Source organism: Entelurus aequoreus, linkage group LG02 (assembly GCF_033978785.1).
Source record: "Entelurus aequoreus isolate RoL-2023_Sb linkage group LG02, RoL_Eaeq_v1.1, whole genome shotgun sequence".
NCBI classification, from domain to species: domain Eukaryota; kingdom Metazoa; phylum Chordata; class Actinopteri; order Syngnathiformes; family Syngnathidae; genus Entelurus; species Entelurus aequoreus.
Window position 1 is genome coordinate 53,118,846 of NC_084732.1, and position 25,256 is coordinate 53,144,101.

The 25,256-nt window shown below is 40.4% G+C and overlaps 1 protein-coding gene across 1 annotated transcript in view; it reads left to right on the forward strand.

Moving 5' to 3' along the window:
* Nucleotides 1-25,256, forward strand: part of pde3b (phosphodiesterase 3B) — a 184,921-nt gene that overhangs the window by 100,629 nt on the left and 59,036 nt on the right. The window contains exons 2-3 of the mRNA XM_062029010.1: nucleotides 6,612-6,662; nucleotides 13,620-13,868. Of these exons, the coding sequence (XP_061884994.1) occupies nucleotides 6,612-6,662; nucleotides 13,620-13,868 (300 nt within the window). The remainder of the gene's footprint in view (nucleotides 1-6,611; nucleotides 6,663-13,619; nucleotides 13,869-25,256) is intronic.

Consider the following 25,256-nt stretch of genomic DNA (forward strand, 5'->3'; position numbering starts at 1 on the left):
TTGTAATGCTAAAAAAATATTGATGTAATCCTAGTAGTATCGACTAGATACGCTCCTGTACTTAGTATCATTACAGTGGATGTAAGTGTAGATATTGTAGCGTCCCGGAAGAGTTGGTGCTGGAGGGAATTCTGGGAATTTGTTCTGTAATGTTTATGTTGTGTTGCGGTGCAAATATTCTCCCAAAATGTGTTCGTCATTGTTGTTTAGTGTGATTTCACTATATGGCACATATTTTATGACGGTGTTGGCGTTGTTCATACGGCCACCCTTAGTGTGACATGTATGGCTGTTGACTAAGTATGGCCTTCATTAACTTGTATGTAGTGTGTATAAAGTCAAGATAATCGTCTAGATGGTTAATGATCGGACAAAATTAAATCTTGTCTTGTCTTTGCCAACTACAGATCATTCTCAACTCATCCAATATTATGACTCTGGTGTGCTTCTCTGTGTAGTGAAGCATTAATAGTTATCACTCGTCATACAGGGATGATGCTCGAACATTTTTTACTATATTTGTCTCCATGGGGACAAGGATCAGTGATTTAGAAGTAGTTACAACACTGCAGATAGACAATAGTCGCTAGCTAGCCATGTCTTAAAGCACCTCTTCCTGAGGGCGTTTCAGTGGTATAACTTCACCTTTATATTTAGTTATAAAGCCAAGCAACGGTGATGGGTCAAATGCACAGAATCATTTCGCCACACCTAGTGTGTGTGTGACAACCATTGTTACTTTAACTTTTTAACTTTAAAATGCGTCCATTCTCCTTTTTCTGTCTACACACTGTGTCGCTTGTAAGTGTACTCCGTGATTGTGCACTGCCCAACATGCTCATCTGCATGACATGACGTGACGGTGACGACGACGGGTCGGGGACCGGTACTTTTTATAGGCGGTCTAGTACTGAATATGATTCATTAGTATTGCGGTACTATACTAATACCGGTATACCGTACAACCCATATATACATATTGATATATATTTATATATACATATGCAGTGTTGGCATTAACACACTTTTTGGGTCTTTTTACGCATTGAAATCAGAAAGGACGCGCAATTCCAGAAGCCCGCACAATTTTTTTTTTTTCACCACCCTGTTTGCTTGTTTTTTTTTTATTTTATCGATTATCGCTTTCCGCCGGTGTTTTGTTTTGTTAATATTTGCCGGGTCAAAATTCCGTCGCCGTTTATTGTGTTTTTATTGGTCGTAAATTATGATTCGCCGAAAGTTTTATCAATCACAAATACTGCCTCAGTTTGCACTCGGACAACTTTATCAATCAATCAATCAATGTTTATTTATATAGCCCTAAATCACAAGTGTCTCAAAGGACTTTACCGCAAGGGGCTGTCAAAAGAAAGACTTCATTGTAAACACTAAGTTGAGTGTAAAGTCAACCTTTTTAACTTCATTCTGTTAAATGTCTCCAGTAAATGACTTTGCGCCAACACTGTACAGTACATGTATATATACATATATATGTGGAGGGAAAAATGGCTGGTGCATGAACAATGGTTATCACTATCTACTTCATTTAAAAATGTTATCGTGTGTGTACTGTAGGTTCAATCTGCCGATTTAGTTTTGTTGTATTTGGAAAAAATATATATATCGTCGATCTCTGCCATGCATCCTGTATCATATTGTGTTGTGAAGTACTCTGAGATTCCCAGCCATTCTGAATATACAGTACCTTGACCTATGCGTAATGCAGTGAATTACAAAAGTTGAATAATTACTGTATATACCTGGGAACAGTCTTTTCAAATTATTGTTTATATTTGTGCTTACTGCTGTCCCTTTAACCACTTTGTAGTAGTTAATAAATAGAAAAGTGTACCACTTGTGGACTTAATCCTTTATGTAAGCTAAAGTTGCACAGCATATGCCAAAGTCTTCAGTGATGTTGGAAATTTCAACCTCCCGAGTTTTTGTGTGACTTGAAAACTAAATTGTGCTCCTTCAGGTGCGTTTGAATTGTCAGGTGTCAGTGCTGACTCCACTATGGACTGGAATCTCACATTATTAACTGTATCCATTCGGGATCCCCACATCTGCGGTCCATTCCAAGGTTTCTCGTTGTTCCCATTGGGTTGAGTTTTTCTCTTGCCCTGATGTGGGATCTGAGCCAAGGATGTTGTTGTGGCTTGTGCAGCCCTTTGAGACATTTGTAATTAAGGGCTATCTATATAAGTAAACTTTGATTGATTGATTGATAGTTTGCAGCAATAATTGGAGGAGCATGCTATAAAGATAAACTTATTGCACACATAATTCAAGAAGCTATAGTGGGACATGGGTAGTTTAAAATAAATACTATAGCTGTCTGTCAACTAAATGCGATCCTATAGTTATTTTCATCTTCTAGTTGTGTGTCCTTTCCAAATTACAGCCCTTTTCCCTCTATGGCATCAGTTTCTTCCCATCGAGTAATTTGTTCTCCTCGTAGCTTCATAAACAGAAGGCCAACAACGGTTCTTGGTCATCTAGCCATCTCCTGCCATCCCGTTGCCATGGTGCACAGAGCATTTTTTTCCCTGGCATTTATATTGGGTTGCCATGACACATTTACCATATTTAGTGTTTGGCAGCATTTTACAGATTCGAATGACGGATAGCCAACATCCTACTTTAATCATTGAAGCCTCACTTGATGAGAGGAGATGGGATAGAGCCAATCATCTGTGGACCAATTTGGTCTCATGCTCAAGTTACATGCAACATGTGACATGCATGCAACCAAAGGGCTACTATTATGGAACACGGGTTTGTGTGTGTGCCTCACAATACGATCCCGGGTTCGATTCTGGGCTCGGGATCTTTCTGTGTGGAGTTTGCATGTTCTCCCCGTGACTGAGTGGGTTCCCTCCGGGTACTCCGGCTTCCTCCCACCTCCAAAGACATGCACCTGGGGATAGGTTGATTGGCAACACTAAATTGGCCCTAGTGTGTGAATGTCGTCTGTCTATCTATGTTGGTCCTGCGATGAGGTCCAGCACCACTCGCGATCCCGGATGGGACAAGTGGTAGAAAGTGTATAGATGTATGATATGCAAAACCAACTTTCTTTGGTTGTTGTTGCTTATTGTGTATTTGGGATCCACAATAGTACCAGAAATTTCAAATCAAACCATGGAGACATGGCAAAGATATTTATTTAACAATCTTGCCTTCTTCCAAACTTGCTCCAAACGAGCCCTTTGAAAATTTAGACTTGAGTGAGGTATTTTGCCTTAGTTATGTCAGCAGAAATCTTCATGTGTGGTAGAGGTTAATCCGAAAATATTTAGGCGAGTCCACAATTTTCTCTTGTTGTGGGGCAAACTGGCTCATACATTCACATGCATGCTAAAATCCTCCGCCGTTGCCATTTCTTAGAACAAGTAGCGAATAGTTCTAACTTATATCTGTCAGTAGACTTAATATAGAAGCACTGAAAACTACAACATGGTCGATGAATTGGAGATGCAGTCGAAAGGGGCTTGTGACTGTGAAATAAATATTGTATTCTGGACACTGCAGGTGAAGTTTCCTATATTCCTGTGTATATCCTATATTTCTTGTCAGGGAATTAGGTATAAATGAATTATGGATACAAACAAGCAAGTAAACAACAATTAATGACCGATGCATTCACTTATTTGAATAAGTGCAACCAACACTGTCCGCCCTGGCGTCGACAATGAAAAACAGCGTTTTAGGTGTTCGGAAGCATGTATGCCCCCTTATCCCTGTTGATGGTGTTCGCACCTCACTTACTTATTTCCATAGGCCCTTGATCCATATCTTGTATTTTTTTGTTTCTGATGAAATGACCTTATCTTGACTGTTAGTTGTTGTTGCTTCATGTTGTGTTGCAGAAGTCGGTGTGTCGCCGTAACTTGCTTCGCTGTCACTTCCGTTGTGTCGGTCGCGTATTTTGTGGTTTAAAGTTGTGTCGCAGCTTTAAATTATTGTTTTGTGTCGTTTGTTTTTGCTGTGGCTTTTGCAATCGTGTTGTAGTTAAAAAGTTTTTGTGTTGTAAATAATATTGTCTTGTGGCATTTACATTTGTTATGACTTTTCTCGACCATCATAGATATCCAGCATTTTTGTTTGGTTGACGTCACAGACGGGTAATAGACCTAACGTTTAACGTCCTTATTTTTAAAAGTTCAAGTGAATTCTTAAATCCAATGTTTTCCTTTTCCTCGTGTCGATAAAATCGATCGATTCCCTTTTATAACATTCTTGGATCGATACCTATCTTGAGGAAGGTAAACTTGCCGAGCACAGATCGATATACTTGAAATTTAGGAATATTAATCGATCTATCGATATATATCGATCAATTGTTACACCCCTTATATATGCAGATTAATCAAGCAATACCTGCGGATGGTTATCTGAATAGCGGCACAGGTTTTTATACGGTCAGTGATCAGGTCAATGCATATGGTAGTGCAGAAACTGTTGTATTCGCAGGCAATTGCCTATACAAAATAATCTCTGACTGAACTTTAAATAAAACTGTTACCAAGTATTGGGCAAATATGTCCTGTATGACAGTGTTTTTCAACCACTGTGCCGCGGCCGTGAGATATTGTCTGGTGTGCCGTGGGAGATGATGTCATTTCACCTAATTTGGTTAAAAATATTTTTTGCAAACCAGTAACTATAATCCGTAAGTAATGTGCCGTTGTTGAGTGTCTATGCTGTCTAGACTGCGGCAGAGTAACCGTGTAATACTCTTTCATATCAGTAGGTGGCAGCAGGTAGCTAATTGCTTTGTGGATGTCGGGAACATGGTTTGTCGTGATCACAATATGCAGACAACAGCGGAAGGCAGTGTGCAGGTAAAAAGGTATCTAATGCTTAAACCAAAAATAAACAAAAGGCGAGTGCTGCTAGGAAAAGGCATTGAAGCTTAGGGATGGCTATGCAAAAGGAAACTAAATCTGAACTGGCTGCAAAGTAAACAAAAACAGAATGCTGGACGACAGCAAAGACTTACAGCGTGTGGAGCAGCAGACGGCGTCCACAAAGTACATCCGTACATGACATGACAATCAACAACAAAATAGGAAACACTACACACAGGAAAACACTAAAAAACTCAAAATAAGTCACGGCGTCATGTGACAGGTCGTGACAGTACAACTGCTTTGAGACGAGCTATAGTGCAGCATGGTTGGTTATGGTTTGAAATTATATCCAACAATTGCGAGAACGACTTTTTACTGGGTAATATCGGCTGCTGAGTTTCATCTTTTTATGTTTTCTGCTAGTGGTGTGCCTCTGGATTTTTCCAATGGAAAAAATGTGCCTTGGCTCAAAAAAGGTTGAAAAACACTGCTGTATGACATTCTGACAGCACTGATGCACATAATCACTGTATTCTACTAATTAGTATACCTTATGGTTGTGTGTCACTAATTATCTTGGGAAATGTGAGGCTTTTGTTGTTGGATAATGTAATTTTGCATTACATTTTAAAGCTTTTCTCATAAAGGCTCTATCATTTACATGTAAAAATGCGTCTCGCCCTCATGTGGCAAGTAACGAAACAATTCTGGAAAATTTGTGTTCAAAGGAATTGTAAGAACGAAAGAATGGATTTTATATTTATTGTTATTAAGTGTTATGTTGGATTCAAGTCAGTATGTAACTCTGACAAGTACAGTTTGCCTCCAGAAAAAATGGCATACTTTATTATTTAATGTGTAACTAGATCACAATTTTGATGGTGTGGTTTTTGCTCTTGCAAGACATTGAGATTTCTGTCAAGTTTGTCACACTCAAATAGGGCTGCAACAACTAATCGATTATAAAAATAGTTGGTGATTAATTTAGTCATCGATTCGTTGGATCTATGCTATGCGCATGCGCAGAGGCTATTTTTTATTTTTATTTATTTTATTTTTATATAAACCTTTATTTATAAACTGCAACATTTACAAACAGCTGAGAAATAATAATCAAAATAAGTATGGTGCCAGTATGCTTTTTTCCAATAAAATACTGGAAAGGATAGCAATGTAGTTTGTCTCTTTTATCCGATTATTAATCGATTAATCGAAGTAATAATCAACAGATTAATCGATTATCAAACTAGTTGTTAGTTGCAGCCCTACACTCAAAACATCGGATTGGGTTATTTGAGGTTGTGTTACGCAACCTGTTCTAACTTCTAACTGTATTCTGTGCTCCTGTTTGGTTACCAACAGATAACATGGAAATGCTGCCGATTGACGTAGTTGCCACCAGATAAGATCTCATAGCTCCATTACAGACGCACCGCTGTGGTTTTAGTGGTTTACTTTTCTTCCCCTGCTGTCAGTACAAGACCTCAGTCTGCTTTCAGTAATGCAGCAAGCTTTTAGCATACCTGTAGTTGGAAGTGTGCAGCAAATCCTTAATGTAAACTGTTACTACACTGTGTGTTTGGATAACAAGCAGAATGGACCAGCACAAGGCCCTGTCTGCCTAATAACACTGACCTGCCAGTGGCCTCGCTGTACAAAGAACATAGTGGTTAGAGCGTGTTGTATAGGAAAGTAAAGTTTATGTCTGCTGTGAACCAAACTTATTAAATTAATGTGTGTTTTCCTCTTTTTCAGATGATCCTGTGGGACTGGGATCTGAAACACTGGTACAAACCACAGTATCAGGTCAGTAGTGCACATGCAGATATATAACTCAAGCAAAAAAGCCCAACAATAAATACAAAAGAAATCTGTCTTCAAGTCACCGATTGCTATTACTTTTACACACACACACACACACACACACACACACACACACACACACACACACACACACACACACACACACACACACACACACACACACACACACACACACACACACACACACACACACACACACACACACACACACACACACACTAAAAGCTGGCACACAATGACCTTGATACTGTTGACTTGCCACATTTTATCACACTCACACATTCTTTCTTCTCGAGGAACTATTTGTTCAATCTATCAAAGAATTTCATTCCCACAGCTAAAAGTCCACATTATGTTGCTGTTCCACATGCACAGCTCGTAAAACATGTCCCCCTTTTGGGGTGCAGTAAGACCTGAAAATATCACACATACTGTAAGTGTCTTTTCTTGTATGCAATATTAATGTATTGGTTTATAGGTCTACTACTCTTTATTAAACAAAATAAGGTTTCACATTAAGAACAATATTTTTTCTGTTGGGGTATGGTGGCAAGGTGAGGGGCACCCAAATGTAGGCAAGCAAGGACAGGCAATGCAAGAATGCAGCTCAAAATTTTTTGAATCAGATTAATCACACTTTTGCATTGTGATTAATCACAATTGATTGCAATAAATTACTTGCATGCTGAATTAAAATAAACTTTATAAAAGAACCCCAAAAAATGTTGACACCAAGGCAAATTTTTTTTAGAATGTCATACAGGCACATATTTTTACATGAATGCACATCATTTGTTAAAAATTTGATATTCGTTTGGGTGTATGGAAATTTGCCCAAGAACACCAGTCGGAGTCTCCTCACTCATCTTTGCACTGACTTTTGCATTGACCCGATCACTGACCGTAAAACAACCTACTTTGCCTTTCAGGTTAAGCTAAAGGAGCATGCGTGTTCAAAATAAATAGCGTGATTAATTTGCATTTATACATGATTAATGCGATCATGTTTTGAGATTAATTGCATGTGTTAAAGCACTTTGACAGCCCTACTAAAAACACAAGGCACATGCCAGGAGATAACTACCAGACATTACCAGTCTATACAAAAAATACAAGGTACACTTGGTCTATGACACAAGTGGGAAGAGAGAGCTGATAGCAGGATATACAAGGGCCAGGGTAAGACACAGGTTCAAACTATAACACAAAAAACAGCACAAGCGGAACAAAACACAGCAAAAACCGTAAAAGACCGTGACAAGATTTACCAGTTGCATTGTAAATTAGCTTGTCATTCCTTGTCATTTTAAAATCAAAATACTGCTGTGGCCATTGCAAACTCACACACATGCTCTAAATCATGTGCTCGAAAATATTGCTACTTTCTTTCCTGCTGTATTGACCAAAATGGTATTGAACCCCCATCCCTAAAAAAGATGACACTCAATGTAAGATTACCCAGGATTGTCAATACATTTTATGAAATCAAATGCCAAATGAATCATTAAACCCACATGTTTTTATCATCAGTGTGATAAAAATCCTGAATATAAAAGAGGGTCATATTTTGTAGCTGCTTTACAATTTGATGACTCTGCTTCATTGATCACCATCATTGAAATCTTTGAGTCACTTTTTAAAGAAGATCCCAACTTCATCTTTAGGTGGTTATGTGTGCGCGTGTGAGTGAATGACAAGAAGAAAAACTCTGACTCGCTTGGGGAAAACAATACTTTTGAAAATCTTAGAGTCATAGCGATATAGACGATATACAGTAAATTATATAAATTTGGCCACAAGCATGTTGTCCAGGGTGTACCCCGCCTTCCGCCCGATTGTAGCTGAGATAGGCACCAGCACCCCCCGCGACCCCAAAGGGAATAAGCGGTAGAAAATGGATGGATGGCTGGATGGATGGATGTTGATGACACATTCTAGCCGTGTCCTGCAAATATGACAGTGAATGTTATACTTTGTGTGTATGATATATTTTTGTTTAAAAATACTTCTAAAACTAATAAGGTGACTTCAATGTGTGGTTATTTCTTTGGAACAGATACAAACATTTGTACAATCACTATAAAAGTGGTAAAAAGTTTATTTGTTTTTAAATCTACTCTATTTTGACAAGATACCCAACAGCCCTCATGCTAATGCAGGTATGCAGTATGTTTATGCTCGTAATTGAATGACTTCATTCTCATCATTTTCTACAGTTTTCTTCAAATATAAAGACTATACTTTTGGAATTATCATTATTTTTTTTAGCCTGATTTTTTTCCATTGTTCCCCTAACATTCCTCTGTAACTATTGTAACCAGGAGTAGACAGTGCACTCTTATTAAATAACGGAGATTTTTCAACAAGTCGCTAAAGAAGCAACTGCCGTTAAGACACAAGCAAGAGGCAGTGACGTCAGTGACTGCCGCGATGCGAAAAGGTAAAGGAAAGATTGAAATCCCGAAACCTTCGGGGTCAGCTGTTACAGAACACAACTGGGAACAAGATTTGAGGTTGGACACAAGACATGATGGGAATCAAGAAGTGATAATACAAATACTTGAAGAAATGAAAGAAGAAATGAAAGAAATGAAAGAAGAAATGAAAAAAGAAATGAAAGAAATGAAAGAAGAAATGAAAGAAATGAAAGAAGAAATGAAAGAATTGAAAGAAATGAAAGAAGAAATGAAAGAATTGAAAGAATATCTGAGAAAAGTAACAACAGAACACCAACAAGATGTGAAAAGTCTGCAGGAAAATATAGAAAATCTGCAATCTCAGAACAAATAATGAAGCCACTGAAATGAGCAAACAAATGAAGATCCTTCAAGAAGACAACAACATGCTGAGGAATATCATAGATGAAATGGATCAGGACAAACGAATGAATGATATCATCGTGACTGGGCACCGAATTAAACCAAGATCCTATGCGAAAGCTGTGAATAATGAAGGTGAACCAGATGAAATGGATATGATCTCAGCAGAACAGCAAGTGGTCAACTTTCTGCAATCAAAGGAAATTGAAATTGACATTAATACCATCGAAACATGCATCCCACTGAACGGAAGAAACAACAACGCCACTCCAGTCGTGCTCGTGAAACTCGTAAACAGAAAATCTAAAATGGCATTGCTGAGACAGGGAAAGAAGCTGAAGGGAACAAATGTGTACATGAATGAGCATCTCACAAAACGTAATGCTGGAATCGCCAAGAAAGCACGCGACTTGAGAAGGCAGGGAAAAATCCAGGGAACTTGGAGCACCAACTGTAAAATCTACATCAAGCTGAATGGAGGTCCAGAAGCAAGAGTAATTGTTGTCCATGACATCAAGGACCTGGACAATTTTTAAAGTTTACACAGCTACCAAAACAACGATGATAATGGACTCTGACAGAAAACAAACACCCAAATTCAACATCGACACTACTATGTTCCAAGGGACGACTAAACAAGAGGACCTACATTCAGGATTGCATTCACCTACACTTATTGAGATTATTGAAACAACATCAAAGATTGTTGAACAAGAAAATACGGAACTAAAAAATTTCTGCAACAAAGATTACAAAAACCAGGATTTGGAAAATGATATAGATCCAGATACAAATTTTTTCTCCCACATCAGTAATAATTGTTTTTATTATACAGATGATCAATATAATAGCAACATTACATGCGATAACAAATTGTCAATTATTCATTTTAATAGCAGAAGCTTGTATGCAAACTACAACAACATTAAGAACTTTTTGGAACACATCAACGAACCATTCAAAGTGATTGCTGTTACAGAAACATGGATTGATGATAAAAAAGGAATAGATTTTGATCTGGAGGGATATGAACTAAACTACATCAACAGAACCAACAAAAATGGAGGAGGAGTAGCTGTGTACGTGATGAAGAACCTGAACTACAAAGTGGTAAAAAACATGTCATTTGCTATAGATAATATCTTAGAATGTATAACCATTGAAATATGTCAGGAAAAAAGCAAAAACATTTTCATCAGTTGTATATATAGATCACCTAAGTCAAGTATAGAAACATTTGAAGAATGGATCAAGGCTACTTACATGGATAATGGTCAAAGAATAATGTTCTTATGTGGTGACTTTAATATTGACTTATTGAACCCTAACAAGCAAAAGTCTATTGATGACTTCATTGATACAATGTACAGCATCAGTTTATATCCAAAAATCACAAAGCCAAGTAGAATCACAGCACACTGTGCCACGCTTATTGATAATATTTTTACCAATGAGTTTGACAATAACACTACAAGTGGTCTACTTATTACCGACGTTAGTGATCATCTGCCAGTTTTTACAATATATGATGGACACTACAAGAAGAACATGGAAGACAAAAGGACATTTCGAAGACTGTGCACAGAGAAGAGGATGACTGCTTTCAAAATTGAGCTACAAAAGCAAGATTGGGACAATGTGTACAATGAAAAAGAGGTTGATGAAGCATATGAACATTTCTTAAACAAGTTCATAATACTTTATGACAAACATTGTCCATGGATACAACTTAGTAATAAACAGAGAAAGAATAACCAACCATGGATGACAAAAGGATTAAAAAATGCTTGTAAGAATACACTATATAGAGAATTTATAGCACAAAGAACTATAGAGGCAGAAATTAAGTACAAAAAGTATAAAAACAAGTTAACAGAAATACTACGATCATGTAGAAAAGAATATTACAGTGAATTATTGGACAGGAACAAAAATAATATGAGAGCAACATGGGGCATCCTCAATAGCATTATTAAAAATGGCACAAAGAGGGACTACCCTCAATACTTTTTAGATGGAAATAAAAACAATGACAACATAAAGGAAGTAGTTGAAAGCTTCAATAATTATTTTGTAAATATTGGACCAAAATTGGAAGAAAGGATTCCAGACCCAGTTCCAATTGAGGACTATAATGATACCATAGAGCGAAATCCCAACTCCATGTTCCTCAGTAATGTGACACAGGAGGAAATAGTTATAATCGTGAAAAAATGTAAATCTAAGAATTCAACTGATTGTAATGGAATTGATATGGATACGATAAAAAAGGTTATAGAAGAGATCTCAGGACCATTCATGTATATTAGTAACCTATCATTTCAAACAGGTACATTTCCAAACAAAATGAAAATAGCTAAAGTTGCACCAATTTATAAGACTGGAGATAAACATCAATTTACAAATTATAGACCTGTTTCTTTACTTCCACAATTTTCTAAAATCATTGAAAAACTGTTTAATAACAGATTAGAGAGTTTCATAAATAAAAATAGAATACTCGAAGAGAACCAATATGGATACAGAGCTAATGTCTCAACTTCAATGGCTTTAATTGAAATTACAGAAGAAATTACCAATGCAATAGACAGTAAAAAATGTGCAGCAGCAGTTTTTATGGATCTAACTAAAGCATTTGACACAATTAATCACAATATTTTAATCAAAAAACTAGAACGATATGGCATCAGAGGGTTAGTCTTAAACTGGATAAGAAGTTATCTAACGAACAGGAAACAATACGTGAAGCTAGGCGAACACATGTCTACAACGCTAAATATATCCTGTGGTGTACCTCAGGGATCAATATTAGGACCTAAATTATTCAATCTCTATATAAATGACATTTGTAAAGTTACAAAAGATTTAAAGTTAGTATTATTTGCGGATGATACAACAGCGTTTTGTTCAGGAGAGAACACACAGGAGATAATACAAATAATAACAGAAGAAATTAACAAATTAAAAAGATGGTTTGACAAAAACAGACTATCGTTGAATCTTAGTAAAACTAAAATAATGCTATTTGGTAACAGTAGAAGAGAAAGTCAAACACAAATACAAATAGACGGAATAGAAATTGAAAGAGTAAATGAAACCAAATTTCTAGGTATAATGATTGATGATAAATTGAACTGGAAATCTCACGTTAAAAATATACAACATAAAGTAGCAAGAAACACGTCAATAATGAATAAAGCAAAACATGTTCCAGACAAAAAATCACTTCATAGTCTATACTGCTCACTAGTGTTACCATATCTGAGCTACTGTGTAGAAATATGGGGAAATAATTACAAAAGTACACTTCATTCATTAACGGTGTTACAAAAAGATCAGTTAGAATAATACATAATGTTGGATATAGAGAACATACAAATCCTTTATTTATTGAATCAAAGATACTGAAATTCCACGACATAGTGAATTTGCAAACAGCTAAAATTATGCACAAAGCAAACTATAACCTGCTACCCAAGAATATACAACAATTCTTCTCAACAAAAGAGGAGAAATATAATCTTAGAGAAAAATGTAATTTAAAACATTTGTACGCACGTACAACACTTAAGACCTTCAGTATATCAGTATGTGGAATTAAATTATGGAATGGATTAAGCAAAGCAATCAAACAATGTACTAATATGATCCACTTCAAGAAACTCTTCAAACTTAAAGTGTTTACAAAGTACAAAGAAGAAGAACTATGACAAACATTTTCAATTTATTTCATCCATTCATTCATTCATTCTTAAAGTAATCTTACTTATCTCATCATATGAAATATGACTTTCTTCACCAATTATTATTATTAAATTCTTACTATTATTTATTTATTTATTTTTATTGTGATTACATATGGAGTTTATTGTGAAAAAATTGAGAACAGGAAGTGAATAAAAAAAGTTTCAGCAACTGTTATGTAAAGAAAAGGGGTAGGATTAAATAAGCTCTGCTTCTTCCTACTCCTTTTCGAACATGTTGAAAAGAGAAACTGGAAATTGTGATGTATCATGTTGTATGCTTGCATGTTCGAAATAAACTCAAACTCAACTCAACTATAAAGTCCTGCTTTGACGCAGACGGCACCTTGACAGTCTTCTTCCTTAATGTGTGGCAGGGTGCGGCGAGCGGCAATGGCGTTGACCTGTCAGTCATCAACGAGGCCAGAAACCTGCTTTCTGAGCTGCTGATGGATTTGTCCTTGTCGCCTCACACCATCTCCACTCTGCACAGCATCTCCAGCCTCATGGGCACGTTTTCAGGCTCGTGTCGCCCCCGGGTGAACCCTTTCACGCCTTTTCCGGGATTCTACCCCTGTGATGAGTTGGACGACACTGTCGAGAGGAACGATCGCAAATCCATTAAGGTGGGTCAGCTCATCACTAGAGTTTATATAGTAGTACATTAGCAACATCACAATGGCAGTCAGGAGAGAGCATACCTCCGTCAAGGCTGAACAATCTTCTATACACAATTGACATGTCTGAGTTCAATGTGAAAGACTATACAGTTTCACTTTAGTCCTCTAGATCAGTGGTCCCCAACCACCGGGCCGTGGCCCGGTACCGGTCCGTGGATCGATTGGTACCGGGCCGCACAAGAAAAAAAAAAATATATATATTTTTATTTATTTTTATATTTATTAAATCAACATAAAAAACACAAGATACACTTACAATTAGTGCACCAACCCAAAAAACCTCCCTCCCCCATTTACACTCATTCACACTCATTCGCACAAAAGGGTTGTTTCTTTCCGTTATTAATATTTATGGTTCCTACATTATATATCAATGTAGATCAATACAATCTGCAGGGATACAGTCCGTAAGCACACATGACAAAAAAAAAAGACCACTGCTCTAGATGGTGGTAATGCGCAAGTGGTTGCCCTCTGCCTTACATGGCTGCTCCTTTTGCTTTTGAGAGGACATTTGATCATCATGGCGCCGATCACGGCTGCCTCGGTGCTCTCGTGCGCTCTGTTTTGTTTGTTTTTGTGCGTAAATTGTGTGTCCACATGCTCTTACACCCGCGAAGAGCTACTGAACATCAGATCCATCACCCCTACGGACTTGTTACCGGTCATCTTAGCGTCAGCTGCAGATTTAGTCCATTCTTTGATCAAAAGAGGGAAACCGCACCGAAGAGGAAAGCTAGCTGGCGCCCTTGTCCGTCTCCGCAGACGGGGATTACGCACACCCTTACCTGGCATCTTTCTCTCCAACGTCCGCTCACTTGCCAACAAGATGGACGAGCTAGAGTTACTGATGAGAAGAAAGAAGGACTTTTCCTCATCTTGTGTTTTGTGCTTCACGGAGACATGGCTGAGCGGGAGCGGTTCAACTGGAGGGCTTTCATCTTCTCCGCGCGGACCGAGACGCAGGGCTCTCCGGCAAAAAAAGAGGCGGTGGAGTCTGCTTCTTCATTAACAGCAACTGGTGTACAGACGAGACAGTGATATCACACTTCTCTCCTGCTCTGGAATATCTTTTCATTCACTGTAAGCCCTTTTACTCACCGCGTGAGATTGTTTCATTCATACTGGTGGCTGCCTACATACCGCCCGGCGCGGACGTGCGTGACGCTCTGCACACGCTTGCAGGCCAGATCTTACATGTGGAACGGTCTTTTCCAGACTCTCTTGTTATCGTACTTAGTGACTTTAACAAGGGAAATTTGAGCCATGAATTACCCAATTATAGGAAGTTTATTAAATGCCCGACCAGAGAGGAGAACACTTTGGATCATGCAGTCCCGCGCGCTGCTCTCGGACTATCAGATCACGTGATGGTGCACTTAATCCCTTCATACAGACAGAGACTGAAACTGGCTAAACCTGTTATGAGGACCATTAAGTGTTTCACCGCCGAGGCTGTGGAGGAGCTGCGTGCATGTTTGGAGACGACAGACTGGGAGGCAATCGGAGCGGCCACGGACAATCTGGACGAGTATACGGACACTGTGATCTTATACATTCAGTTCAATGAGGTGCGCATCATTCCAACGCGCACCAGGGCTTGTTATAACAACAACAAGCCCTGGTTCACACCCAAGCTCCGACAGCTGCGCAAGAAGAAGGAGGCTGCGTGTAGAAGCGGGGACCGGAGTACCTACAGAGAAGCGAAGTACCACTTCAACAGGGAAGTGGAGAAAGCTAAATCTGTGTACTCTAACCGTCTACAGGAACAGTTCCGCTCCAATGATTCTGCGGCCGTTTGGAGAGGGCTAAGGGCCCTTACGAACTGTAAGCCCAAAGCCCCCACTGTTTCCCACACATTAATTTATTTGTGGCGGCCCGCCACGAAAGAATTACATCCGCCACAAATAGATTTTTCGGCTTTTGACTCGCTCGACCGCTCATAAAAGCAATGGGACTCTGTCTGTGAATGTAGCTTGTAGTTACAATTCCGGTGCAGTAGGTGGCGGTAGCCTACTATGCATTGTAACTCCGCCAATAGCACTTAATTCACCTGGTGGGCCAGAAGAAGAAGAAGACGACGACGACGACGAAGTAAAAGAAGAACGGACCGACCGGATCAAAATACAAGGGTAAGACGTCTTGGCAAACAAGTTCAAAAGTGGTCCAAACCTGTGCAGTGTGCAGCACCGACTCGGATTTTCTTAATTTTTATTTTCGGGATTTGAATGCATTTATTTTGAAAGGACAGCTGGAGAGAGACGGGGGAGAGAGGGTGAGAGGGGAGATTGACGCGGAGCAAAGCGACTGTCAGGTGGGATCAAACTGGGGATGCCGCAGCGGGTGCTCTACTAGGTGAGATAGGTTATAGCTGCATCGCTCGCGGCTCGTCATATATTTAACGTTAATCCGCGATTTCACCGAGCGTTTCACTGACGGTGAGCAGCCTGACGCTGCTTCATTAACACCGCCGCTGTTTGAATCGGGGGCCGGGGCAGACGCACGCAGTAACAGTCACCTGTTACCATACCGACGAGCTAACGTGTCCAGGTTATAACCCTGTTGTCAATAAACACACGTGGAGACGGTGCTTCAGATACTGCATTAATACTGAAGCTAAATTGTCCACTGTCCACTGCAGCATGTGAATGCAATGAAAAGAATAAAATCTGAGCCAACCAGCTGTTAAAATGTTGTCCAGGTTAATGTTTTGGCCATTAAAGGCCCTTCATTTCAAGATTTCAACTGTGATCAGGCTTTAAACAGGTGGCTGACCTGTTCAGATGGGTGTAACTGCTACTGGTCAAATAATGTGAAATAGCATTTAATTTTACATGTATGCAATGCCATTTAAATGTAATTATAGATCATAATAATAATAATAATAATAAATACTGTGTAGTGTTGTAAATAGCCAACGGGAAGGATTTTAGTAAGATATAAGCCATGAGCACTACACGGCCAGAAAAAAACCTAGGCAGGACAAGTAAAAATATTGGGGCAAGTAGATTTGAGAAGTCGGGCAAGTAGAAAAAAACCTTAACGTTGAACCCTGCATGTGTTGAGCTGCTGCGGCTTAAGGTTAGACAGCACTGTACATAGAGCGGTTCTGCTCGTTAGTAATAAATTCTAATGTTGGATGTTCACTCCTTCACACAGATGAGTATAGAAAAATATTTTCAACGGCCGAAAAGGGCTCGACTTGGAGAGGAGGTAGGCCTACAGTCCGGACCACAGGAGGTATTATCAAAACGGTGTAGACACTTAGAAATCTCATAAGGAAAGTGAACAGGCGTCCATCAGTGTGAAAATGTATTTGCTTCCAATACTTCCAGGCTTCAACTAGTGCCGCAGCTGTGGCAGCTGGCGCAGCTGAGGCAGTAAGAGAGGGTGAGGAGGAAGGGATAGTAAGTACGCAGGGAGATGTTGTAGGAGAGGAGGAAGACAGGCAGCATGTAGAGCCAGCTAGGGCGGAGGCAACAGGTGAGACTCAGCAAACACTGAAAAATAAAGCAGGGTCAGATCAGAAATGCACTTTTCTCATGAAAAGGGTCCTAATTTCACTTTATGTTGCTGGTAAATAATATGGTTGTAGTAGTAGGCTAAAGTTAAATTATTTAGTATGCACTTATTAAAGAGACATTTTAGCTTTTATATTTTATAAGATATATTTTTTTAAGAACCACAATTTATAAATATATTTCATTGAATAACTAATTGTTCAAATCTGTATATAAATATGTACATAAAGTGTTGTAATTATATTCCAACTCCGCGTTTTTCTTGGTCATCGCCGCTGCCGCCCCCCGCCCCCCGACCACACCACCACAAATAGATGCCTGTCCTGTGGGAAACACTGCCCCCCCAGGCCCTGAATGACCGGACTCTCGCTCAGGGCCTCAACATACATTACTGTCGTCATGAACGGCCTTCAGCTCATCAAAGCTCTGCTCCCCCCACCATCACCCTCCCCACCAACGCCAGCACTTCATTAAAGGACTCCAAGGACATCACAGGACTCCAAGAACATCACAGGACTTTAAAGGCCCTCTCCATCCGAGAGGAGGATGTACGCCGGCAGTTCTTGAAGCTGAATACGCGGAAGGCCCCCGGGCCGGATGGTGACTCCCCCTCCACTCTCAGACACTGCGCGGATCAGCTGGCTCCTGTCTTCACTCACATTTTTAACACCTCTCTGGAGCTATGCCGCGTGCCGTCCTGCTTTAAGACCTCCACCATTGTCCCTGTCCCCAAGAAAGCACGGATCACAGGACTTAATGACTACAGGCCGGTTGCGCTGACGTCTGTGGTCATGAAGTCCTTTGAGCGCTTGGTCCTGCCCCACCACAAGGACATCACCGCCCCCCTCCTGGACCCACTGCAGTTCGCCTACAGAGCCAACAGGTCTGTGGATGATGCAGTGAACCTGGCCCTCCACTTCATCCTGGAGCATCTGGACTCCCCATTAACCTACGCTAGGGTCCTGTCTGTGGACTTCAGCTCTGCCTTCAACACCATCCTCCCTGGACTGCTACGAGACAAGCTCTACCAGCTCAGCGTGCCCGACTCCCTCTGCAGTTGGATCAATGACTTCCTGACGGACCGAAGACAGCACGTGCGGCTGGGGAAGATTGTCTCGGACAGTCGAACCACGAACACTGGTACTCCTCAGGGCTGTGTACTTTCACCCTGGCTCTTCTCCCTGTATACAAACTGCTTCACCTCCAGTCACCAGTCCGTAAAGCTGCTCAAGTTTGCGGATGTCACTACCCTCATCGGGCTCATCTTGGATGGCGATGAGACCGCCTAGGTGGACCGGCTGGCGTCCTGGTGCAGCCTCAACAACCTGGAGCTGAACGCCCAGAAAACAGTGGAGATGATCATGGACTTCAGGAAAGTCACAGCCCCACCATCCCCCCTCACCCTGATTGACTCTCCCACCCCCGTCTCCATTGTGGACTCCTTCCGTTTCTTGGGCACCACCATCACCCAGGACCTCAAGTGGGAGCCAACCATCAGCTCCCTCATCAAGAAGGCCCAGCGGAGGACGTACTTCCTGCGGCAGCTGAGGAAACTTAAGGTGCCGACCGAGATGCTGGTGCAGTTTTACTCAGCCATCATCGAGTCCATCCTCACCTTCTCCATCACCGTGTGGTTCCCCGGCGTCACAGTCCAGGATAAGCATCGACTGCAGCGCATCGTACATGCTGCTGAGAAGGTCATTGGCTGCAAGCTCCCATCCCTCCAGGACCTGTTCTCCTTCAGGACCAGGAGGCGTGTGGGTCGGATCACAGCTGACTCTTCTCACCCTGGACACAAACTATTCTCCCCTCTCCCATTTAGGCAGGAGACTATGGTCCATCCAGACCCACACCTCCCGCCACCTGAACAGTTTTTTTCCCTTGGCCATCAGGCACATGAACAATAACTCCTAACAGTAGCTCCTTTGAATATCCTTTCTAAGTCTATAACAAGATCTGATAGCTCAGTTACAGCTCTTTTTATTACCAAATCTGTGTTATATGTGTTATATATTGCACGATTGCACCAAGAAAAAAATCCTAGTTTGTGAACCTGTTCTCAAACAATGGCAATAAAAACTATTCTGATTCTGATTCTGATTCTGATTCTGATTAGTCTTTGCCCTGCTTAGCCCATACTTGCTAACCCTCCCGATTTTTCCGGGAGACTCCCGAATTTCAGTGCCCCTCCCGAAAATCTCCCGGGGCAACCATTCTCCCGAATTTCTCCCGATTTTCACCCGAACAACAATATTAAAGGCCTACTGAAATGATTTTTTTTATTTAAACGGGGATAGCAGATTCATTCTATGTGTCATACTTGATCATTTCGCGATATTGCCATATTTTTGCTGAAAGGATTTAGTGTAGAACAACGACGATAAAGTTCACAACTTTTGGTCGCTGATAAAAAAAAGCCTTACCTATACCGGAAGTAGCGTGACGTCACAGGAGGTAGGATTCCTCACAATTCCCCGTTGTTTACAATGGAGCGAGAGAGATTCGGACCGAGAAAGCGACGATTACCCCATTAATTTGAGCGAGGATGAAAGATTTGTGGATGAGGAACGTTAGAGTGAAGATCTAGAGGCAGTGCAGGGTGTATCTTTTTTCGCTCTGACCGTAACTTAGGTACAAGGTCTCATTGGATTCCACACACTCTCCTTTTTCTATTGTGGATCACGGATTTGTATTTTAAACCCCCTCTGATACTATATCCTCTTGAAAATGAGAGTCGAGAACGCGAAATGGACATTCACAGTGACTTTTATCTCCACAACAATACATCAGCGAAGCTCTTTAGCTACTGAGCTAACGTGATAGCATCTGGCTCCAATGCAGATAGAAACAAAATAAATAAATCCCTGACTGGAATGATAGACAGAAGATCAACAATACTATTAAACCATGGACATGTAACTACACGGTTAATGCTTTCCAGCCTGTCGAAGCTTAACAATGCTGTTGCTAACGGCGCCATCGAAGCTAACTTAGCAACTTAGCAACCGGACCTCACAGAGCTATGATAAAAACATTAGCGCTCCACCTACGCCAGCCAGCCCTCATCTGCTCAACACCCGTGCTCCAGCGATCGACGGCGCGACGAAGGACTTCACCCGATCACAGATGCGGTGGCGGCTAGCATCGGCTAGCGCGTCTGCTATCCAAGTAAGTACTCCTTGTTGTGTTGCTACAGCCAGCCGCTAATACACCGATCCCACCTACAACTTTCTTCTTTGCAATCTCCATTGTTCTTTAAACAAATTGCAAAAATTCACCAACACAGATGTCCAGAATACTGTGGAATTGTTCGATGAAAACAGAGCTTTTTGTATGGTGACACATTGGGTACGAATACTTCCGTTGCCGTTGTGACGTCACGCGCATACGCATCATCCAAAGACGTTTCCAACCGGAAGTTTAGCGGGAAATTTAAAATTGCACTTTATAAGTTAACCCGGCCGTATTGGCATGTGTTGCAATGTTAAGATTTCATCATTGATATATAAACTATCAGACAGCGTGGTCGGTAGTAGTGGGTTTCAGTAGGCCTTTAAGGGAGTGCCATGATGGCACTGCCTTGAGCGTCCTCTACAACCTGTCGACGCGTCCGCTTTTTCACCATACAAACAGCGTGCCGGCCCCGTCACATGTTGTATGCGGCTTCTGAATGCACACGAAAGTGACTGCAAGGCATACTTGACCAACAGCCATACAGGTCACACTGAGGGTGACCGTATAAACAACTTTAACACTGTTACAAATATGCGCCACACTGTGAACCCACAACAAACAAGAATGACAAACACATTTCGGGAGAACATCCACACCGTAACACAACATAAACACAACAGAACAAATACCCAGAATCCCTTGCATCCCTGACTATTCCGGGCTACAATATACACCCCCGCTACCACCAAACCTCGCCCACCGTCGCGAATATAAATTCTGTAATCTGCAGTGGAAAATTGCTATTGGTTGTCCTAAAAGTCGCTAGAAGTCGCCAGATGACGTCAACACCTCATTTGCATTTGCATGATTAGAACTGAAAATGTACTTTCTTCTTTTGATTCTTAGTTGTTGTTTTTTTAAATCAATCAATTCATTATTAAAAGTTAGAGTATCAATTTTAATCAAAACTAACAAACCAAATCTAATGAATAACATGAACAATGGAATTGGGACGTTACAGTGATTTGTATTAGCTTGACATCACAGTGAATACATATTTACATTTACATCTCGCTTTGTAAACCAAGGCAGAAAAATTGGCAGCTTTGCACATGCGCATTTCATTTGCAGTCTGGCGGCGTGTGGGTCTCCTCGCCTCGCACAGCAGCAGCACCATCTGACCGGCAGCACCCGTCACTGCTCATTTAAAGGCCTACTGAAATGATTTTTTTTTTATTTAAACGGGAATAGCAGATCCATTCTATGTGTCATACTTGATCATTTCGCGATATTGCCATATTTTTGCTGAAAGGATTTAGTAGAGAAAATCGACGATAAAGTTCGCAACTTTTGCTCGCTGATAAAAAAAGCCTTGCCTGTACCGGAAGTAGCGTGACGTCACAGGAGCTAGTATTCCTCACAATTCCCCATTGTTTACAATGGAGCGAGAGAGATTCGGACCGAGAAAGTGACGATTACCCCATTAATTTGAGCGAGGATGAAAGATTCGTAGATGAGGAACGTTACAGTGAAGGACTTGAGAGGCAGTGATGGACGTATCTTTTTTCGCTCTGACCGTAACTAAGGTACAAGCTGGCTCATTGGATTCCACACTCTCTCCTTTGTCTATTGTAGATCACAGATTTGTATTTTAAACCACCTTAGATACTATATCCTCTTGAAAATGAGAGTCGAGCACGCGAAATGGACATTTAAAGTGACTTTTATCTCCAAGACAATACATCGGTGACACACTTAGCTACTGAGCTAACGTGCTAGCATCGTTCTCAAATGAAGATAGAAACAAAATAAATAAACCCCTGACTGGAAGGATAGACAGAAGAGCAAAAATACTATTAAACCATGTACATGTAACTACACGGTTAAAAATTCTCAGCCTGGTAAGGCTTAACAATGCTGTTGCTAACGACACTAAGGCTAATTTAGCAACTTAGCAACCGGAACTCACAGAACTATGTACTCTCTCCTTTTTCTATTGTGTATCACGGATTTGTATTTTAAACCACCTCGGATACTATATCCTCTTGAAAATGAGAGTCGAGCACGCGAAATGGACATTTAAAGTGACTTTTATCTCCAAGACAATACATCGGTGACACACTTAGCTACTGAGCTAACGGGCTAGCATTGTTCTCAAATGAAGATAGAAACAAAATAAATAAACCCCTGACTGGAAGGATAGACAGAAGAGCAAACATACTATTAAACCATGTACATGTAACTACACGGTTAAAAATTCTCAGCCTGGTAAGGCTTAACAATGCTGTTGCTAACGACGCTAAAGCTAATTTAGCAACTTAGCAGCCGGAACTCACAGAACTATGATAAAACATTAGCGCTCCACCTACGCCAGCCAGCCCTCATCTTCCCATCAACAGCCGTGCTCACCTGCGTTCCAGCGATCAACGGCGCGACGAAGGACTTCATCCGTGGGTTTGGCGGCAAGCATCAGCTAGGCGTCTTCTATCAGGGTAAGTAGTCCTTGTTGTGTTGCTGTAAGTGTTGTACTTAGCCGCTAAGACACCGATCGATCCCACCTACAACGTTCTTCTTTGCAGCCTCCATTGTTCATTAAACAAATTGCAAAAGATTCACCAACACAGATGTCCAGAATACTGTGGAATTTTGTCGAAGAAAACAGAGCTTTGTGTATTGTGTCCAATAGGGCCCAAACACTTCCGTGCATTTTATGACGTCACACGCATAAATCATATCCAAAGGAGATTTTCAACCGGAAGTGTGGCGGGAATTTTAAAATTGCACTTTATAAGTTAACCCGGCCGTATTGGCATGTGTTTCAATGTTAAGATTTCATCATTGATATATAAACTATCAGACTGTGTGGTCGGTAGTAGTGGGTTTCAGTAGGCCTTTAAGACTGTAACTGATGTGTGCTTGCACCTCAAAGTTGCTAGAAGCTGCCAGTTTTTGCAACAAAGTCGCCATGTTGGCAACACTAGTAATCTGTCAATAACATTGTTATAAGTGCACCTCTGCATTACATTGTATCTTTATTAACATTTAAAAACATATAGATAAACTTACAACAAATAATATTTTTTATTAAGATAGTTTTTTTAGTCTGTAACAAAAAGATTTAACGTTCCCTGATATGCCAAAATTAATAAAACAAATGTAATCCTTATTTAAACTATAAACATTTTAGAGAGACTTGAACCATTTGATACTGAAATATAAAAGTAAATAAACTCAATAAATAATAATACATTTAAATTGATCCTCAGTGCAGCCTTCTCCACTATTTCAGAAGAACTGCTTTTTCCTGATCTGCACCACCATGTGTTGAGTTCTTGGTCCATGTACCAGCTCTCTACAGATTTCATAGAAGTGGGTTGTGTCGTTTTTTTCTAACAAATTATATAACCAACCAACAAATGCAGAACAAAACTGAACCTCTCACCTAACTTTGTGCTTGTTAAAAATTATTAGTAGCATTTTGCCAAATATGTTAACTACTACATGTAGTAGCCTTTAGTTATACTGTATGATTAGCCACAATAATTTCTTAGTACCGGTACTTTGAATGAAAAACGATCCATAGTACTGAGTTATATGTCATAGTCAAATTTATTTAAAAAAATTTAATTTCCTGAGTTTTGTGGCAAGTACAAAATATTGGACCTAAAACTCTTATTTAAATTTTGATGAAGTTATGCTGTTTTACTTGTAAATTAATAGTTTTTCAAAAGGCTGTTAAAGTTAGCTAGTTTTGTTGAACAGCTACACATTTACACTAATATCACAGAACTGCAGATGCCCAGTGGGATGTCATGATCCGTTGCCCAGGTCACGTTATGTTTAATTTGGAATATCCTTAGTTGTTGTCTATTTCTGTTTCAGCACCTTTGTTAGTTTTCTTAGCTGCCACGGGTGCTGATTTTCGTCACCTGCCTCTGATTAGTGGCCGGGACACTCACCTGCTCCGGTCACTAATCAGAGAGCTATTTATTCCTGCCTCGCGCCACACTATACCTGAAGTCTTGTTCGCAACATGTGACAGTTTGGTTACTCCTACTTGTTACTAGCCTCTTGCTCGTTCATGTGGTAAGCTTTGCCACAGGTTCCCATGCCGATGCCGCAGTTTCGGCATGTCTGCTTTTTTGTATTTTTACCCTTGCTTATTGGGAATAAATAAGCATCTTACCTGCACGCTGCCTTCCTGCCGTGCTTTCTGCATCTTGGGGACACGACCACCGCAACAATGCGACCCAGACGTAACATGGGATACGTTTTTCCTCCACAATAATGCACTTTTACTAGAAAGTAATGTACAGTGTTTCTTCAACTTATAAGTACCCCGACTAAATATTTTGAGATATGAGCTGTCTCTTGGCTTTTTGTTATTCTTTAAGTTGCGAGCATAAATTTGAGTTCTGAGTATGTTGCGTAAGGAAAGAAGAATAGTTACAAGTCATTCCACCCTGCAAGAGTCACAAAACATCCCATCTGAGAGGTGGCAGACACCCTCCGAACCAAAGAAACAAAACACGACCTACCGTGCAGTCGACCCGGCGAGGCAGCTCGAGCGCAGCAGTGCTAGTGGGCACCTACTAAAGTAGCATCCAGCTCCTGTGCCAGCCAAACAAGATCCAAAAGG